At 35.7% G+C, this 16,209-nt stretch overlaps 1 protein-coding gene across 1 annotated transcript; it reads right to left on the bottom strand.

The window, feature by feature from the left end:
* Positions 1-32: 32 nt before the first annotated feature.
* On the bottom strand, positions 33-13,060 carry LOC107088823 (NADH dehydrogenase [ubiquinone] flavoprotein 1, mitochondrial-like). The gene is made up of 10 exons (XM_015381244.1): positions 12,992-13,060; positions 10,337-10,419; positions 10,076-10,246; positions 8,122-8,305; positions 6,893-7,082; positions 6,559-6,771; positions 6,314-6,480; positions 6,161-6,242; positions 649-794; positions 33-564 (listed from the first exon to the last, which is right to left on the bottom strand). The coding sequence occupies exons 1-10, from the start codon at positions 13,058-13,060 to the stop codon at positions 469-471; spliced, it is 1,401 nt and encodes a 466-aa protein (XP_015236730.1). The 3' UTR covers positions 33-468.
* Between the last annotated feature and the right edge of the window lie 3,149 nt (positions 13,061-16,209).

Below are 16,209 nucleotides of genomic sequence, written 5' to 3'. Positions count from 1 at the left end.
AAATGATCTAAATCTATTAGAATATCATGTTGATGTTATACATCAACGACCATTTTATTTTAGTTCTTTCCTACTGTTTGGCCCTTTTTCTGTCTCCCCCTGTTTGTCAGTTTTCTGTCCTAATTACTCTTTTGTACAGGTCATACAGGAATTTCATGTGGTTCATCTACTAAATTTCATCCTTTTAATAAACCTAATTTATTGGGGTGATTGAGTCTGTTTTTATTTGATCTGTATGAACCTCATTGTACATATTTAAGATTGTTACAAATGAGTTATTCAAATATTACAAAGATTTAATGATTCAGTACAACAGAATAAATTCTGTTTGTTCTGCAGGCAATTGCTGAATTCAATAGTTTTGCTATGCTTTAACTTCTAAATATCTGCCCAAATGTTAATTCTTACTATAGTTTAGCTAAATGAAGTTTATTTTTGTAGGAAATGAAATGAAGGAACTTTTCCTGTTCAGATCATCGTGATGTCCCGCTTCCTTGGAAGATTTTTCTTTTCATACTGAGCAATGCGGTTCTCCATGTCCGACCGGAAGTGACGTATAAGACCCTAAAGATGTTTGGGAGATAATAAATCTAAAAAATTGTGCCATGATGAATTACCTTGTTTATTGTCAGCATTTAATGGTGTTACCTGAACAGGCCAAGCCGCTCCGTCCCCCAGAGCGCAAATAGTGTGGCCCTCAATCTGTTTACTGAGCTCCCAGATCATGTCGATTTCTGAAATGGCTGCATCTCCTCGCACAAACCTCCACATCATTTTATCCATCCAGTCCACTCCTGAGGGGGAAAAAAAGTTAAGCATACAGAAACCAAGTCAACATGTATTGCATAGTTCTGCCTCATCAAATCTTTCTTAAGAGGCCACACATCAGTGATGAAACTCCAAAATGAGTCATCGTATATCCGGTATGTAATCTTTTGATCTACAGAAATTACCGTTATTAATCTAGTTAATTACTTGATTTGTTATGTACACCCTCCAGTACCAACTTTGAATGATTTTAGTTCCTAACATTGTGTGCTGTCCTTTTGGAATTAGCCATTGTTGTAATAAAGTAAAATCCCGATTAGGAAGATTATTCTGGGAGGAATGAAAGAATCCTGTGTAGAGAACATATACCCCACACCATTACACCATTATCATCAGCCTTAATCATGGATACAGGGCAGGAGGATGCATGCTTACCCAGATTCTGACCATGACCATCTTAATGATGTGGAAATGGAGACTTGTTTAACCAGGGAGAAGTGTTGTCATCAGTTGTCTTTTTGGTGAAGCTAGATTGAAGCCTTAGTTTCCTGATTTTAGGCAGTAAGAGTGGGACCTGGTTTGGTCTACTGTATTTAAACTGCTGTTTATATCTCTCCATCATCCTCTGTGTTCAAAAGGGCACTCTTATCAACCCCAACAGCCATTTGTGAGATATTTTACTTTTTTCAAAATCATCCTCTTTAAACCCGATAGACATTGTGGCTGAAACCTGCAGGTGATCTATTTAGAGCAGTCCATTTAGCACCAGCAATCATTAGTATGCTTCACCTAATGCCGATTTTCTTTTCCCATTATGACCGTTGGTTTAAACTTCTGAACGTTGACCGTTCCATATTTCAATGCTTAAATGCCTGCAGTTTCTGCCATATGAATCAGGGGGAATAGTCCAGTCGGGTGAAATATCATTCCTATAGACTATGAACATGTAGATGTCATTTTCAGAGCTGGCATGTTTACAGACACTGGAGGGTTTCCGTTTTTATTGCATCACTGTATTATCAGACACTTGCAAACCAGCAATCAGGAGAGGTCAGTTGTCATGAGGGAGATTTTAAATAGAAACATTTAGTGGTCCTATCATACACGTACATGGAGAAAAGGTAATATACTTTTACAGCAGCCCAATCTGTGAACCTGGGGTGACAAAAACTCATATCAAATCCCACAGTGTCAAAGGGTAGCTGCGCCTCTTGGTGACACTTTTCAGAGGAATTCTCTAGTTTTGATGACCTTCATTCACAGTTTTTACTAAAGACGCACCGACCCAGTTTTTTCCAGTCCGATACCTGGGCTGAGCGCATCCGATCTGATTCGACTGTTGAATTAAATATTTTAACATTTAACCTATCTTGCCATGTGAGTGAAGACTTAAAGCTTCACCTTTGAACCTGTTAAAAAGGGTAACAAATGAACAGGGACAATAATGTATGTTATATTATTTATTTACAAATTTTCAGCAAAAAGAAAGAATTAGCAGTTCCATGTAAAGGGAATTAGATCTCTAATATCAAAGATGTATTTATGCTCCAGCTATCGGAACAGGATTCAGTTTTTACTGAATCATCATGAATCCATCCCTGATCTGTATTTCTTAAAATATTTTTCATTAGTACAGATTTTTTTTTTTTTTTCAGAAAAATGAACCATATGCATATTCTATATTCTATCGATAAGTATATCCATAATATAAGCTCTCAATAATATACACGTGAACAAAATTGTTGGTACCCCTCATTTAATGAAAGAAAAACCTATATATAATTAATGTAATTTATCCTATAATCTATAAAAATTAAATGAAAGTCAGACATTGCGTGTCAACCCTGCTTTAGTGGAAGGATTTTAAAAATTTTGTTTTTTTTGTTATTTGTAGTTGTTTTAAAAAAAAACAAATATCAAGAGATCCTCAATACTGGTAGTATTCACACTCATCATGCTTTAGCACAGTTTGTCATTTATAAACAACAAGCTCCATGTATTTTTTTCTATGTTGACTTCATGAAATGGTGTAAACAAAACAAACTAACAGGAAGTTGCTTTGCTGGAGTGTTAGCTACCATTCAAAGAGGCGGGAGGAAGTTCATGTTACAATCCATACTGAATCAACATAATCCCTCATCCGAACTCCTACTGAGTGAGGATATCAATTTATTTTGAAATTTCTCATATTTTTGGAGATTTGGACATATAAGTGCTGGGACTAACACCAGGTGATGCAACACCTCCCTTGTGCATTGGATTTGGATTACTATTTACATGTGGACAGCAAAATGCCTCCAAAGATGAAAAATGAGGAGGACTTCATCACTGCTGCTCCAGTATGTGATCTACTGGAGCAGCAGAAGTCTGTTTATATGGAGTTGTTAAAACAACAAGAAAACACATACAAAGGCTTTGTGCAAATGCTCATTCAATAAAAGACTAAATGGATTCACAAAGATGCAGAAAAGTTGTCCCAAAATTGTTTGTTGTTGTTCAATGATGTCAACATGCTCAATTCAAAGCTGAACACTATGAATGTGAAAGTTGACTACGTGGAAAATTTGTCTTTGCATAAAAACCTGGTTTTTGAAGGAATCCCTCAGTCTGTATATGAAAATGGAGTGATTCAGAGGATAAAATTAATAAGATCCTGAGTCAAAAACACATTGAGCGTGAGCATCTCCATCACTCTGGAAAGCTACCTGCCAGAGATTAAAAACCTAGACCAATTGTGGTTAGGTTTCTGTGTTTCAAAGACAGAAACACTGTTTTGGAGAAGGCAGATACCTCAAAGGATCAAACATCTTGAGGATTACTCTGAGACTGTAAGACAAAAGCGCAAAAAATATATTCCTGCCATGAAAGAAGCCAGACAGTGAGGGGATATAGCTTATCTGAGATTTGATAAGCTTATAACACCCTGTCCAAAAAAACCAAGCAAAAAAATTAGGGCTGACACACTTATTCAGATGAATTGATTATTGAAACAGTGGTCAGCTAATTTAGTAATCGATTAATCGTTAACTGGAGTACAGAGACTAAAACATGCCTTTAGCTGACAGAGCAAAGTCGATCAGCAACACTGATCGACAATATGCTGTTTAAACACTTTGGAATATAATACAACATCTAGACTATTATTAACAGACATAACTGATCATTTACCAGTTTTTCATTTTACAAAATTTTATAAAAAGGAGAAGACGAGTTAAAACTCAATAATACTATAGAAATTTGTGTAAATCAAATAAGATCAAATTCCAAAAAATGAATCAAGAAGTTTCTTTATAGGTAGTTTATTATGAAAATGAACCAAATTCTCCCTGTAAAGTGTTGGTAAAACTGTGTAATTCTTGTTTTGATAAATATTTTCCATGAATATCTAGAGTTGTGAGAAAAAACTGGAGAGAACAAACCAGTACAGTCTGCAAAAAAGTCCTTAAATCTCTTTCTATCTATTTTGAGAAGGATTACAAATTTGGTTAACATTAAAGTGAGGTTAACTTTACATTATTCATTATCCATACCCTGTTGTTTGGGGAAGTATATTTCTTAGTTATCTTAAAAAACTCCCACTTCAACAAAAAAGCTTTTGTTCGCTTGGCAACGTTTTCCAAAGTTGATTCAGCTAATGTTCCCCTTTTCTCCAAATGACAGCTGTTGAATATTTATGAAATTAATATTTATCAAATATGCAACTTTGTTTTTATGATAAAACAAGGTCAGTTTCTTGATAGTTTCAAGAATTATTTTGTAAAAAACTGCCAACATCCTTTTTATTTACCATTCAGTACTAAAACTCTCAACCTTCTTTTTTGGCATCATGGTGCAAAATGATATAATGGATATGGAAAATATATGTAATCTTTAGAGATGTATGGCATTTGAAAAAATACTGTTATCCAAAAAAGATAGTGATGTATGATACAGATATTGACACCCTGAAATCTGAAAGCTAACATGTAAAAATAATTTTACACTGTACATGTCTTTTCTGTTTTCTGTCTCTACTGAGATGTTTTTCATAATATGAGCTGCCTGATGGTTCGTTGTTTTAGGGATGTGGCCTTTGGTATAATATCTAAGGGGTTTCTGTCACACTCCATCACATTTCTTATCTTATTGATGTATTCTGAGCTTCTATTTGTGAAAATAAATAAATCTAACAAAATTAATAAATCTAAGCAGGCCTGGACAAAAACATCCGAAAGGCCCTAGAAAAGACTGAAACTATTGTAATCAAAGGGACGTGTTAACCCTTTATAGGGCACTCAGTTAAAAAGACTTTAAATATCTAACTTAAAATCTAAGTACTTCATTTTTTCTTAAAATAAGTGCATTTTTTTCTTGAATTGAGCAGGTAAGTGAGATACTTTGCAAATGGGATGATAAAATTCACATTTAAAATAAGGAAAAAATACAGTCTCCTATTTCAAGTGTATAATATCAAATAATCTGATTTTATGGATAAAAATGCTCCTTCCACTGGGAGATTTTCTTATTTACCTACTCAAATTAAGGATAAATACACTTATTTTAAGACATTTTCACAAATGTTTAGATCATTACCTTATTACCTTTGTAACATAAAAAAATATGGATATTTTAAAGGCAAAAATGAATGTCAAGGTAACAACAACAAACGCCAACTTGCCCAAATATATTAAGAAATTTAACAAAAGTGGGGGGGCTCCATTTCTAAGGAAATGCAAGTGATCAAAAATGGTAACTTGCCCTAAAAAGGGTTAAATCAAGGTGTGTCCACTAATTAACGTCACAGGTGTCTACACTTTTCTAATCAGTCAGTGGGCCTATATGGCTACAGGTGGTCACTGCGTAAAGTAAAAGCTTTTCTAAATTTCCCTTCAGCTCACAAAAGTAGCTATTTCATTTAATCTAATTGCAAAAGCTTTTTTTTTTTTAAGTAAAGGTGTGTGTTTGTTTTTTTTTTTAAGCAATTTTATTGGTTTTTATTCTTATCTAGAAATAACTAAATACACAATGTTGTAAAAAAGCAGTCAGATTTTTGAAAATCTTTTATATTTTGAATGTTTTAAAAAGGACATTTAAACAGGATATCAATTATTCGTCTTCATGCATAATCTTTATGTTGTATTATCAGCTGGGTGGGTGGGCAAAAGTCTGCTGTGGAGTAAAAGTCACTGCCTAGCTGTTTTTCTTATGAACTATAAGGTTTAAAGTTGAACCAGCTTGATAAATAAAATACAAACTGTTACAGCTTTCTACTTTGGGAATATTTTAAATTGTCTAAGTTTTGATAGTATTGCAAATTTATGCGCAAAGTTATTCTAAGGCAATGTTCCTTAGTTTTAAAAACTAGTCTATACCCTTGCAAAAGAAAAATAAGGATCAATTTTCAGTGCTTTACCTTCCCTGCAGGGGGTGCACTGGCCACAGCTCTCATGCTTATAAAACTCAACCAAACGTGCAATAGCTCGAATCACATCAGTCTGCAGGAAGGAACAAAATAGTCTTATCAGACTCAGCACTGAAAGTGTTTTCAGAACATTGTTTTGCTTACTGATTTATCCATGACTATAACTGCAGCAGTTCCCAGAGCCGTCTGCACGCGGACCAGGTCATCAAAATCCATCAAAACCTCGTTACATACATGCTGAGGGATGATGGGAGTAGATGAACCTCCTGGGATTACTCCTAATAGATTGTCCCAACCTCCTCTTACTCCTCCTGCAGCAAATGTACACAAGCACAAAGTCATTTGGAAGTTTAGTAAAGCAGACATATCTGGAATGTGCAAAAAAAGACCTGCATGTCTCTCTATGAGCTCTCTCAGAGGAATAGACATTTCTTCCTCCACTGTGCATGGGAAGTTCACGTGACCAGAGATGTTGAACAGCTTTGTCCCAGAGTTCCGCTCCCTCCCAAAGCTGGCAAACCAAGCACCACCACGACGACAGATTGCCGGTGCCACAGCAACCGTCTCCACGTTGGCCACTGTCGTTGGGCACCCAAAGACTCCTTCAACACATACAAGAGAGAATCGTGATAGCATTGGTTTATAATTTCTTGTTATTTGCTGTTTCTTTAACCGTAAATGAATAAATGAAATCGATTGGAGGCTGTGGAGCATTTACCTCACCTATATCTGCAGGGAAAGGGGGTTTGAGACGAGGTTTCCCTTGCTTGCCCTCAAGAGACTCAATGAGTGCCGTCTCCTCTCCGCAGATGTAAGCTCCGGCCCCACGCATAACAAACACATCAAAGTCATACCCAGAGCCACAGGCGTTCTTCCCAATCAGAGCAGCTTTGTATGCTTCATTTATAGCGACCTTTTGAAAGAAAAAAATGGTAACACAGAAGCATAATTCATACGCTCCTTTTCAAATCTACCAGATTAGGTTTTTGTAGTTAGTGCTAGTAGGTGATACACTGAAGTACAGGGTCTAAGAAACAGGAGCAAGAGACACCATGTTAAAGTCATCAAATCACTGGAAACCGCTTCTAAACTCAGATGACCTTCCTTAAATCTGGCCAAAAGAAACCTTCTAAAAGCCATTCCTACGTTGATGATCCTTGAGGCCGAAGGTGAAAAAGGCTCTTTGCCCTTGCAATCTGCTATCACTGCTAAGGCTGGCTGCAACCCTTATTATCCTAAAATATTCCTAGGATTATGAGACAACAAAGTCAATTGTTGGATACTAAAAACGGATGAACTGATCCCGAACACAAATGAAAGCCTTTCAAAATGTGGTTCGGTAACCATAAGATCACATCTAAGAGATAAGAAAAAAAACTCCTCATAGGTAACGTCCCTTTCCACACCACAAACCAACAAAAGGGAGCACCAATCATGAGAGAGTAGAAGAAAGTTATATTCTCCACAAAGACTAAATGTAATCTAGATGGTTTCTATGTCCTCTAATGATCTCAGTGGAGACGTTTTTCTTCTCAGCACAGGTGGCTCAGTCATGATCTGGAGAACATATTCCTTCAATGTAACGGTTGATTTTTTTGAATGACTTTTCCGCATACGTAGTTACTGGCTATGTGGAGATACTGCCACAGGGTTTTCAAAGGGCAACCTTGCAGAAATCCCCAGAAGAACAACCTTCTTCCTTTGGTCCAATCTGTAGCTTCCCCTGATTATAATCACATCAAAACATTTGGGGATGTATGGCATGGTAGGCTTGCGAAAATGAACATTAGTTCTTGACCAAATGGGACATTTCTTACACCCTACTCACTTTTGACAAATTGCTTACTGCATTTTATTGTCTCTTTCCCTCAGCTTTCTTCTTTATTAATTTGGGTATGACAAGCATTCCAAAATGGGAATCTTTATTCTAATCATGTCTGGGGTGTTTCTACCTGTAGATTTGATGATTCATTGTAAAACTCTCCTCTGATATAGATGTATGCAGCTCGAGCCTCCATGGCTCTTCCAGCTACCAGGCAACCCTCGATCAGCTTATGCGGGTCGTGACGCAGGATCTCTCGGTCTTTACACGTCCCGGGTTCCCCCTCGTCTGCATTCACAACCAGATATTTGGGCCTGGAGAGAGGGAAAAATGAAATGCTTTTGAATCCTTGTTTGGACGTTAAGGTTAGCAAAGTTTATTTTTATAGCACAATTCATTACAAGTTATTTACATAAATTAGACATTAAAATGGAAGGAAAATAAAAGCAGAGTAAAAGCAAACTAAGATAAAAACATGATCAAGCTTGAAAACTTCCAAACAACTGGGTGTGAAGTTTTCTAGAAAGCTTGATATCCAGTTGCCTAATCTGAGCTTTTCAAGCTTGACAATGACCTGGATGACTGAGAATCTTCACAGATAAAAACATGGTAAAAGGTAGTAAAACAAAACAGTTGGACCACGACCTTAAACTTATGATACCTCAGCAGTTTAACGATCAAATGCAGTTCTAAACAAATGGATTTTTAACTTTAACTTAAAAGAACTCGGACTTTTATCACTTTTACAGTCTTCTGGGAGTTTGTTTCATATCAGTGGAGCATAGGAACTAAATGCTGCTTCTCCATGTTTGGTTCTAGTTGGTGTACCTGAGTGGTTTGAGATGTTGATACACTGACAAAAAATCTTGCATGTATAGGTGGTGATCTATTCAGTGATTTATAGACTAAAAGAAGGATTTTAAAGTCTACAGGGAGCCAGTGGAAGAACTTCAACACCAGACTGTTTAGCTCTACTTTCTTAGTTCTAGTGAGAACATGGGCAGCAGAGTTTTGGATCAGCTGCAGCTGTCTGATGGACTTTTATGCAAACCTATGAAGAGACTGTTTCAGTGATCAATTCTACTAAAGATAAATGCACAAATGAGTTTTTCTAGATCCTTCTTCAACAGTAGTACTTTAATCCTGGAAATGTTCTTCAGATGATAAAGGCTGACTTAGTAACTACCTTTATGTGCCTCTGATGGTTCAGGTCTGAGTCCATCATGGCACCAAAATTTTGGCCATAATCAGTGGTTTTTAGCAGGATCTCTGTTCCTTTGGTCCAAAGATTACTACCTCAGTTTTGCATTTATTCAGTTGTAGAAAATTATGGTGCATCTACATATTGATAATTTCTAAGCTTCTAGCCAATGCTCTGATGGGTTCATAGTCACCTGGTGACATTGCTATGTGCCATCTGCATAGTAGTCGTAGCTGAGGTTGCTCTTTGCCCTAATCTGAGCTAAGGGGAGCATGTAAATGTTGAATACGAGGGAACCCAGACCAAACACTGGAAAAACGATCTAGAAATAAGTAAAAATGTTTTAAATTAAGTGTATTTCCCCTTAATTTGAGTACGTAAATGAGATAGTTTGCCAACGGAATGAGTATTTTTACTCTGATAAATAAGATAATTAGATAATATGCACTTGAAATTAAACAATGCTGTTCTGTTTTCTTATTCTAAGTGTAAATTGCCTTGTTCCATTGGCAAGATGTCTCTTTTACTACCTTAATCCAAGAGCAAATGCACTTATTTTATTTTAAGAAAAAATGACTCGTCTAGATTTTGATTTTTTCCAGTGCAACCTTGAGGAACTCCGCATGGGATTTTTCTGGTTTCTGATTTAAAGTTACCTACTGACACAAAAAGCGCTTATGCTTCTGGTTGGATTTAAACCAGTCCAGTGCTTTACCAGAATGGCTGACCAGTTTTCCAGACACTCTAATAAAATCAAGTGATCAACAGTATTCAATGCTGCACTGAGGTCCAATAATACCAGCATTGTGGTTCCTGAATTCATATGGATATTATTGAGCAACTTAATGAGGGTCCATTTGGTTATATACCTTTTTATTCTTACCTGCCATCACTAGGTTTGTTCATGAAACTCCATTTCATACCAGTAGGGAATCCTGCACCTCCTCTGCCTCGAAGGCCTGAGGTCTTCACCTCATTTAGAATCCAGTCCGGCCCTTTCAGGACTATCTCTTTGGTCTTATACCAGTCTCCTCTTTTCAGCGCTCCTTTGAGTCTGATAGGAAAAAGCTAAGAGAAATCAACATAGTCCTACTGAGTGGTAGTTCTTTAGACTTAGGATCAATTAGCATTAGTTATTGCTCACCTCCAATCATGTCGTCCATAAAGGTTAGTAAAGATCCGGTCCTCGTCACTAAGTGGACCAAACTTTGTCTTTTGGGGTTTCATCTGTAAAAAGAGGGGAAAATTAACTAGGACAGTTTAAGCTAAAAGAAATATATGTAAAAATGCATTGGACTCAACTGCAGAGGCTTTGTTCCTCGATGCAATCATAAAAGTTTGAGCCCCAGCCTTGTGATCTTTTCTGCATGTTTTCTCCCCTCTCTCTAATCCCATTTTCTGTCTGCCTACATAAAAAAGACACTAGAGCCTAAAAATATGTATATATGTATGTAAAAAATTTGATAAATCTTTTGTCTGCAGGAAATGGTGTTGGCCAAGGATACTTATTATTATGGGCTGCAATGTTGATATATAAGACCTTTATATTTAAGAAGAGTAAAATGGATTATTTAAACGAGGTGCAGTTTTAGAGGCTTTAAAGTTATAGACATTTACAGCCTCAAGAAAGATTTTCTTCTACGAAAGAACCACCTCTGGGATAGACTAAATAGACGACTGCAGAGGTTGGCTAAAATTATTCTCTCAGACTGTTGGGACATCTTAAAAAAAGACAATCAGTACCGCAACTCATGTCATGGTACATGAAGCTTCCTAATAATCCTACATTGAGTAGGTTGACTCACAATTTAAACTAAAATACCTCCATGAACACAGAATGGTATCAAAACATCCACTAAGTCTTCTGATATTGTATTAGTAGCCAATTTGCTCTAAGAGCTGAAGAATAATTTTGCTAAACAAAACATAAGCAGCGTGGTAATTATTTCCCCAAGATATTGGAAAACAGTGTGATCCGGGAAACATGACATTAACAGTTTAGGCCCTTTGCCAGGATGTTTTCCAGACCCAGTCCCATTGAGGACCTGGCTTTACTCCTCAAAGTGCAAGCAAAGAAAAGTGCAACAAATAAGTGAAAACTTTCAACCAGTAAAAATGTGATAAAGTGTCATTACTCTTATTTGAATAAGGTTTCTGGCTACTCCACCCATTCTGAGTAACTTCACTTGGTGAAAATACGCTTGTTTTGAACAAAAATCAACCAGAAAGACACACATCTCCTTCTTTCTTAGAACTCCAAGGTTTTTCATGGGTTTAATGTTATTTTACCATTATTTTCTCATTTGGAGGTCCAGTTAAAATGAAATAGTTTACTGTAATTTATCCTACTCTAACACACTGTAGCTATTGATTTTTGTACGTTTTTTGTTTTTGTTTTTATCAAATTGTGTATTCTTAAAAGTTCCACATAAAATTATTTATTTCATTATTTTAAACATCAATTTGTATATAATTTTAATATTTTGCGTAACTTTACATGATTTTTCCGAATATCAAAGCAGGTGTTATGATAGTGAGGGATAAGTAGATCAGTTACTCAGTACTAGAGTTGCCTTTTAATAGAATACTTTTTTACTCTTGAGCCACTTCTATAATAGCTATTTCTTACTTTTACTTGAGTAAAAATATGTTGAAGTAATGCTATTCTCACTAAAATACAGTTTTTGGGTACTAAGAAAAACATCTGAACTCTAGATATTAACAGGGATAAACCAGGTGCTTTGTTTTTCACCCAGAATTGGATGTTTTGAGTGGTTTCTGCTTCCTCATTGTCTTCTCAAAGCCTAAATGGTTTGCAGCAGTTTTTGTCTCATAGTGAGCCTGATCCATGCAGGGAACTGCTTCAACAGCCAATAGCTGGACCTCATTCTGCTGGACTTTCTTACACAACCATCTATTGATATCTTGGCATCATAATCTAAATAACACTGCCTCAGGATTCAGATGGATTACTTATAAAGTAATTTATGCATACCTGCACATGTTGCAGTTAAGATAGGGCTTCAAAAAGAAATAAACTTGACCAGTTTGTTTATGGAAATTAAATAAATGCAAAATTTCTGCCAATTTTCATATATATATATCTATATATATAGATATATATATATCTATATATATAGATATATATATATCTATATATATAGATATATATATGTATATATATATATATATATATATATATATATATATATATATATATATATATATATATATGAACAGATTACTGTCTAGTGGTCTAGTGGTCTGTCATACTCTTGCATTGTATGCTATCAACCAGGTTTTATTAAATAAATTTTGGATATTATTATTTTTTTCCCTTTTGCTTTTAATTTCAAAGGTGAAAATAAACTTACCTAAGGCTGATTTCTCTTTAAAAAAAAATAAAGACAATATTGACTTTTTTAATGTATTTTGTTTGGTTATGTCTTCTTTCTTTATTGAGCAGCATCCACATTTTTTCATTATATAAAACATGTTAAGTGTTTGGAAATATTGGTTTTTAAACTAAAACATGAGTGGGAAAATATATTTGTTAAATTGACCCCCTAGATCTAACCTGATCATGTTCTTACATTTAGAAATAAATACCGTGCAGCATAGAAATCCATCACTTGTCTTTGCAGCAGTTTTATCAGTAATTGCTGTGGTTTGCTTTTGTAATTATCGTGAACATTGTTCTAGAATTTCATTCTTCAAGACTTCTCTAAGTCAAGACTAAAGGTCAGCCCAGGTCTAAGGTGTTTTGGTGCTCCTCTGCCCTCAGTGAGTGCTTACCTACCTGCACCTGTGCTGCTGAGCTGTATGTGAGCCGTGGAGAGGCCTGCCGCACCGCAGCGCCCTGCAACATCCGTGAAGGGACCAAAAGCATCCTGCAGGAGAAGACAGCCACCTTCAGATAACTCCACGGGGCTACTTCTCTCAGGTTCTCAGATCTCTCCCTGTGCACCAAAATTGTCGTTTGAAACTGTCTGTCTGCTGTTGTAGGAAGGGACCTTCAGGCATCCTGTACCAGATTAATTAAAGTAAGAAGATTATGGAACCTTGTACGTCAGATCCTGTTCTAACTCAGCATGAAGGAAGAGCCAGCCCTTCAAACATACAGTATTTCAGTTTCTTTGTTTCATCACACCTATAATTGTAACTAATGGCTTTTTAACTGGTTTATTATGAGGCACTGCATCAATGTGGAAAATTAAACAGGGCTGAAAAGCCCTTAAAATATTGTTTAAATTATATTTTGGAGAAAATAATGTCTAACTTTTAATAAAAATGACAGTTTTTAGTTTTTTTTTTTACTCCTTATTCAAAGTACAGCAGCATATTTAATCAAATGTACATTAATTCTCTTTTTTTCACATTTTTACACTTTACAAATGGAAACATCAATGAATTTTTCTAGGATTATACGTGATAACAACTAAAGTAGTTCAATAAAGGAAAATTTAGGATTCATACTGTTGTCTAAACCATAGTAGCTCTAGCTGTATGTTTATGGTCACTGTTAGTTGGAAAAGGAACCTCTGCCTCAATTTCAAGTCTTTTTCATTCTGTAACAACTTTTTTTTTTTTTTTCAGGATGGGGCTGCATATTTAGCTTCATCATTTAATTAATTTATCCGCCTCCCAGTATTCACCTAAATGGGCGTTCCTCTACCCTGCTGCCACCACCACATTTCACCTTATAGCTGAAGTTTTCAGGTTGATGTAAAAATAAGAACAAGACAGAAATTGGATCCAATACAAATATCTATATCAAAGATATCTACATTTTGACTGCATTGCCATCCTTTGGTCAATGGCAGCATATAATTTCTTAATGGACGAGTTTACTATGGTGGCTACAGTATTATTTGTCAATGCTTAACTAGGAACTACTGAACACACGTAACGGCAAGAAATAGATCCTAAAACTGTCTCCAGTTGACAGAATTTGGTTCAGATTAGGAATGACCTGATCCAATTCCAGGTATTAGTTTGGAGTGTTGTGCAAAGGCCATTTAAGATCACCTGATAAAAATGATTTGTAATGCATCATGGTTTACAATCTGAAAATGTTGGGGCAGCCTATTTATCTGTGCACTGCTTGTGAAAGTCTAATATAATTTGTGAATTATATTTTGTTGATAGAATCTAGAATCTTTTTCCATTTAGTATCTGATATTTCTTAATCCTTTGCATAGATGTTCACAGTGAGAGAAAGAGATGCTGAAGCAGATCCCCATCACTCAGATGGGCTGTTTTACCAGCTTCGATTCTTGGTTTAGCTGATAGTTCTGCTCAGTTTTACCCGAACACCTCGCTAATATTAACTTCACATTTTGAAAAAAATAATCTGACCAATTAGCTGGGTTTTCACTATGCAATTAGCTTTTTAAATTTAATTTGTATTTCATAGGTCTTGCCCTACACCATTGCTAGAACCGGTGATTTATCAGCATTATACAAACTTTGCAATGTTCTTTATTCCTGTTTATGCCAGATTATGTTGCTTAATCCTTTTGCGACCACTAGAAAGATGTAGCTAGTGGTGTTCCCACGTACCTTTACACAGTTAAGATTAACAGGTGGTTAATAACTATGGCACACAGTATAAAAATTTTGTCTAAACAAGGGGAAATATAAGAGATTTAGTTGAACACAATGTCATATTTTTTAAGCAAAGGTTCTGGTTCATGCACTACTCACTTCCTATTTGAATGGTGCGCTTAACTGGAATCAGTTATATTCAACTTAGTGCTCAGCTACATCATTAAATGTTACAATGTCCCATAATCTGTCTAAAGTTTCATAATAAAGGATCAAATTAACATCTGGCAGTGAGGTTGTTGCCAGATCATTATCATATTAAATGCGATGCTATTGGTTTTTACCTTGAGTTTCAACCATCCGGTATTCTGAGGTTAATAAAACGTCTTCTTTGCAAATAACACAACTCTGTATCATTATTATTGGGTAATTACTCTGACATTCATTCAGATTTTTGACACATCCCAAATAAATATGTGGTGACCTCTTGTAGTTAGTGATGGATACCATAGTGTCAGATGCACTGTTAGGCATCATGGAAGCATTATATTTTAATACATTTTAAATCAAAGTGCCTGCATTGAGCTTTAGCTGTATAAATGAAAAACGTATCTGTTAAAATAATCGATGTGCTTTTAATGTTTTCTCCTCTGGGATTTCTTGTTGGTTATGAGAAACAAAAATGGGTTGATTTATTATTTCAAAGTAATAGACTAATGAAATGTGTAAAGACCCATGTCAAAAGTAATGAAATGGTGTTAAACAGTTGTGGAATTAGTCCACCAGGGGGCGCATTCTTAACTTTTATGAGAGTTTTGAGGAATTACTGAAACCCTAGAGAGTTGTGTTTAAAAACAACAAAGCAGCACACAAAAAAGGCAAGCTTATATATATTTATTTTCTTTACATCATCTGAAACAAATCATGGAAAATTTAATTTTTATCTGTGAGAAGAAGTTCTCTACAAACTGAAAGACAACAAAAAGTATCCCTGATAGTGGGGTCTCTATTCAGACCATACCCCTCAAAGTCCCCTCACCGAAGCCAGGAAAAAAAGCAAACAAACAAACAAAAAAAAAAAATCGACACAAGCTTCACAGCTGACATCAGTTTAACCGTCATTCATTCACAAAGCTTTTAAAAGGGAGCACCAACACCCTTCATGCACAGGACCAACTGTCATACTGCCATTCCAGTAGGACAGGTTCCAGCAAGGCCAGTAGATTACTTTCATTACTATTATCTGACTATCATCTCCTTCATTATAAAATCTAGAAAATATAATATATCAAACTACTGGTATCCCACCATGCATGAAGCGTATCAATAACCCAACAGCACCGCTTGCTTCCCATTTAACATTTTGTATAATCACTTAGTGCATTGCTCAAGATTTCCTGAGAATAGTTGCAACACATAAAAACCCTAAGGCAACTTCATCCCGATATACATCTATGCCATATATATATA

The sequence above is a fragment of the Cyprinodon variegatus genome, unplaced genomic scaffold (genome assembly GCF_000732505.1).
Source record: "Cyprinodon variegatus isolate N-32 unplaced genomic scaffold, C_variegatus-1.0 Scaffold229, whole genome shotgun sequence".
NCBI lineage: Eukaryota > Metazoa > Chordata > Actinopteri > Cyprinodontiformes > Cyprinodontidae > Cyprinodon > Cyprinodon variegatus.
The sequence above is the reverse complement of the archived record's forward strand: the minus strand, read 5'-3'. Positions and strand labels throughout refer to the sequence as shown.

Excerpts from the sequence above, each read along its gene's own strand:
- LOC107088823 (XM_015381244.1), bottom strand. The coding sequence starts at position 13,060 with ATGTTGCAGGGCGCTGCGGTGCGGCAGGCCTCTCCACGGCTCACATAC. Across the intron at positions 6,772-6,892 it reads CCCTTTCCCTGCAGATATAG|GAGTCTTTGGGTGCCCAACG; the intron begins GTGAGGTAAATG and ends TATGTGTTGAAG. Across the intron at positions 795-6,160 it reads GTGCACCCCCTGCAGGGAAG|GAGTGGACTGGATGGATAAA; the intron begins GTAAAGCACTGA and ends TTTCCCCCTCAG.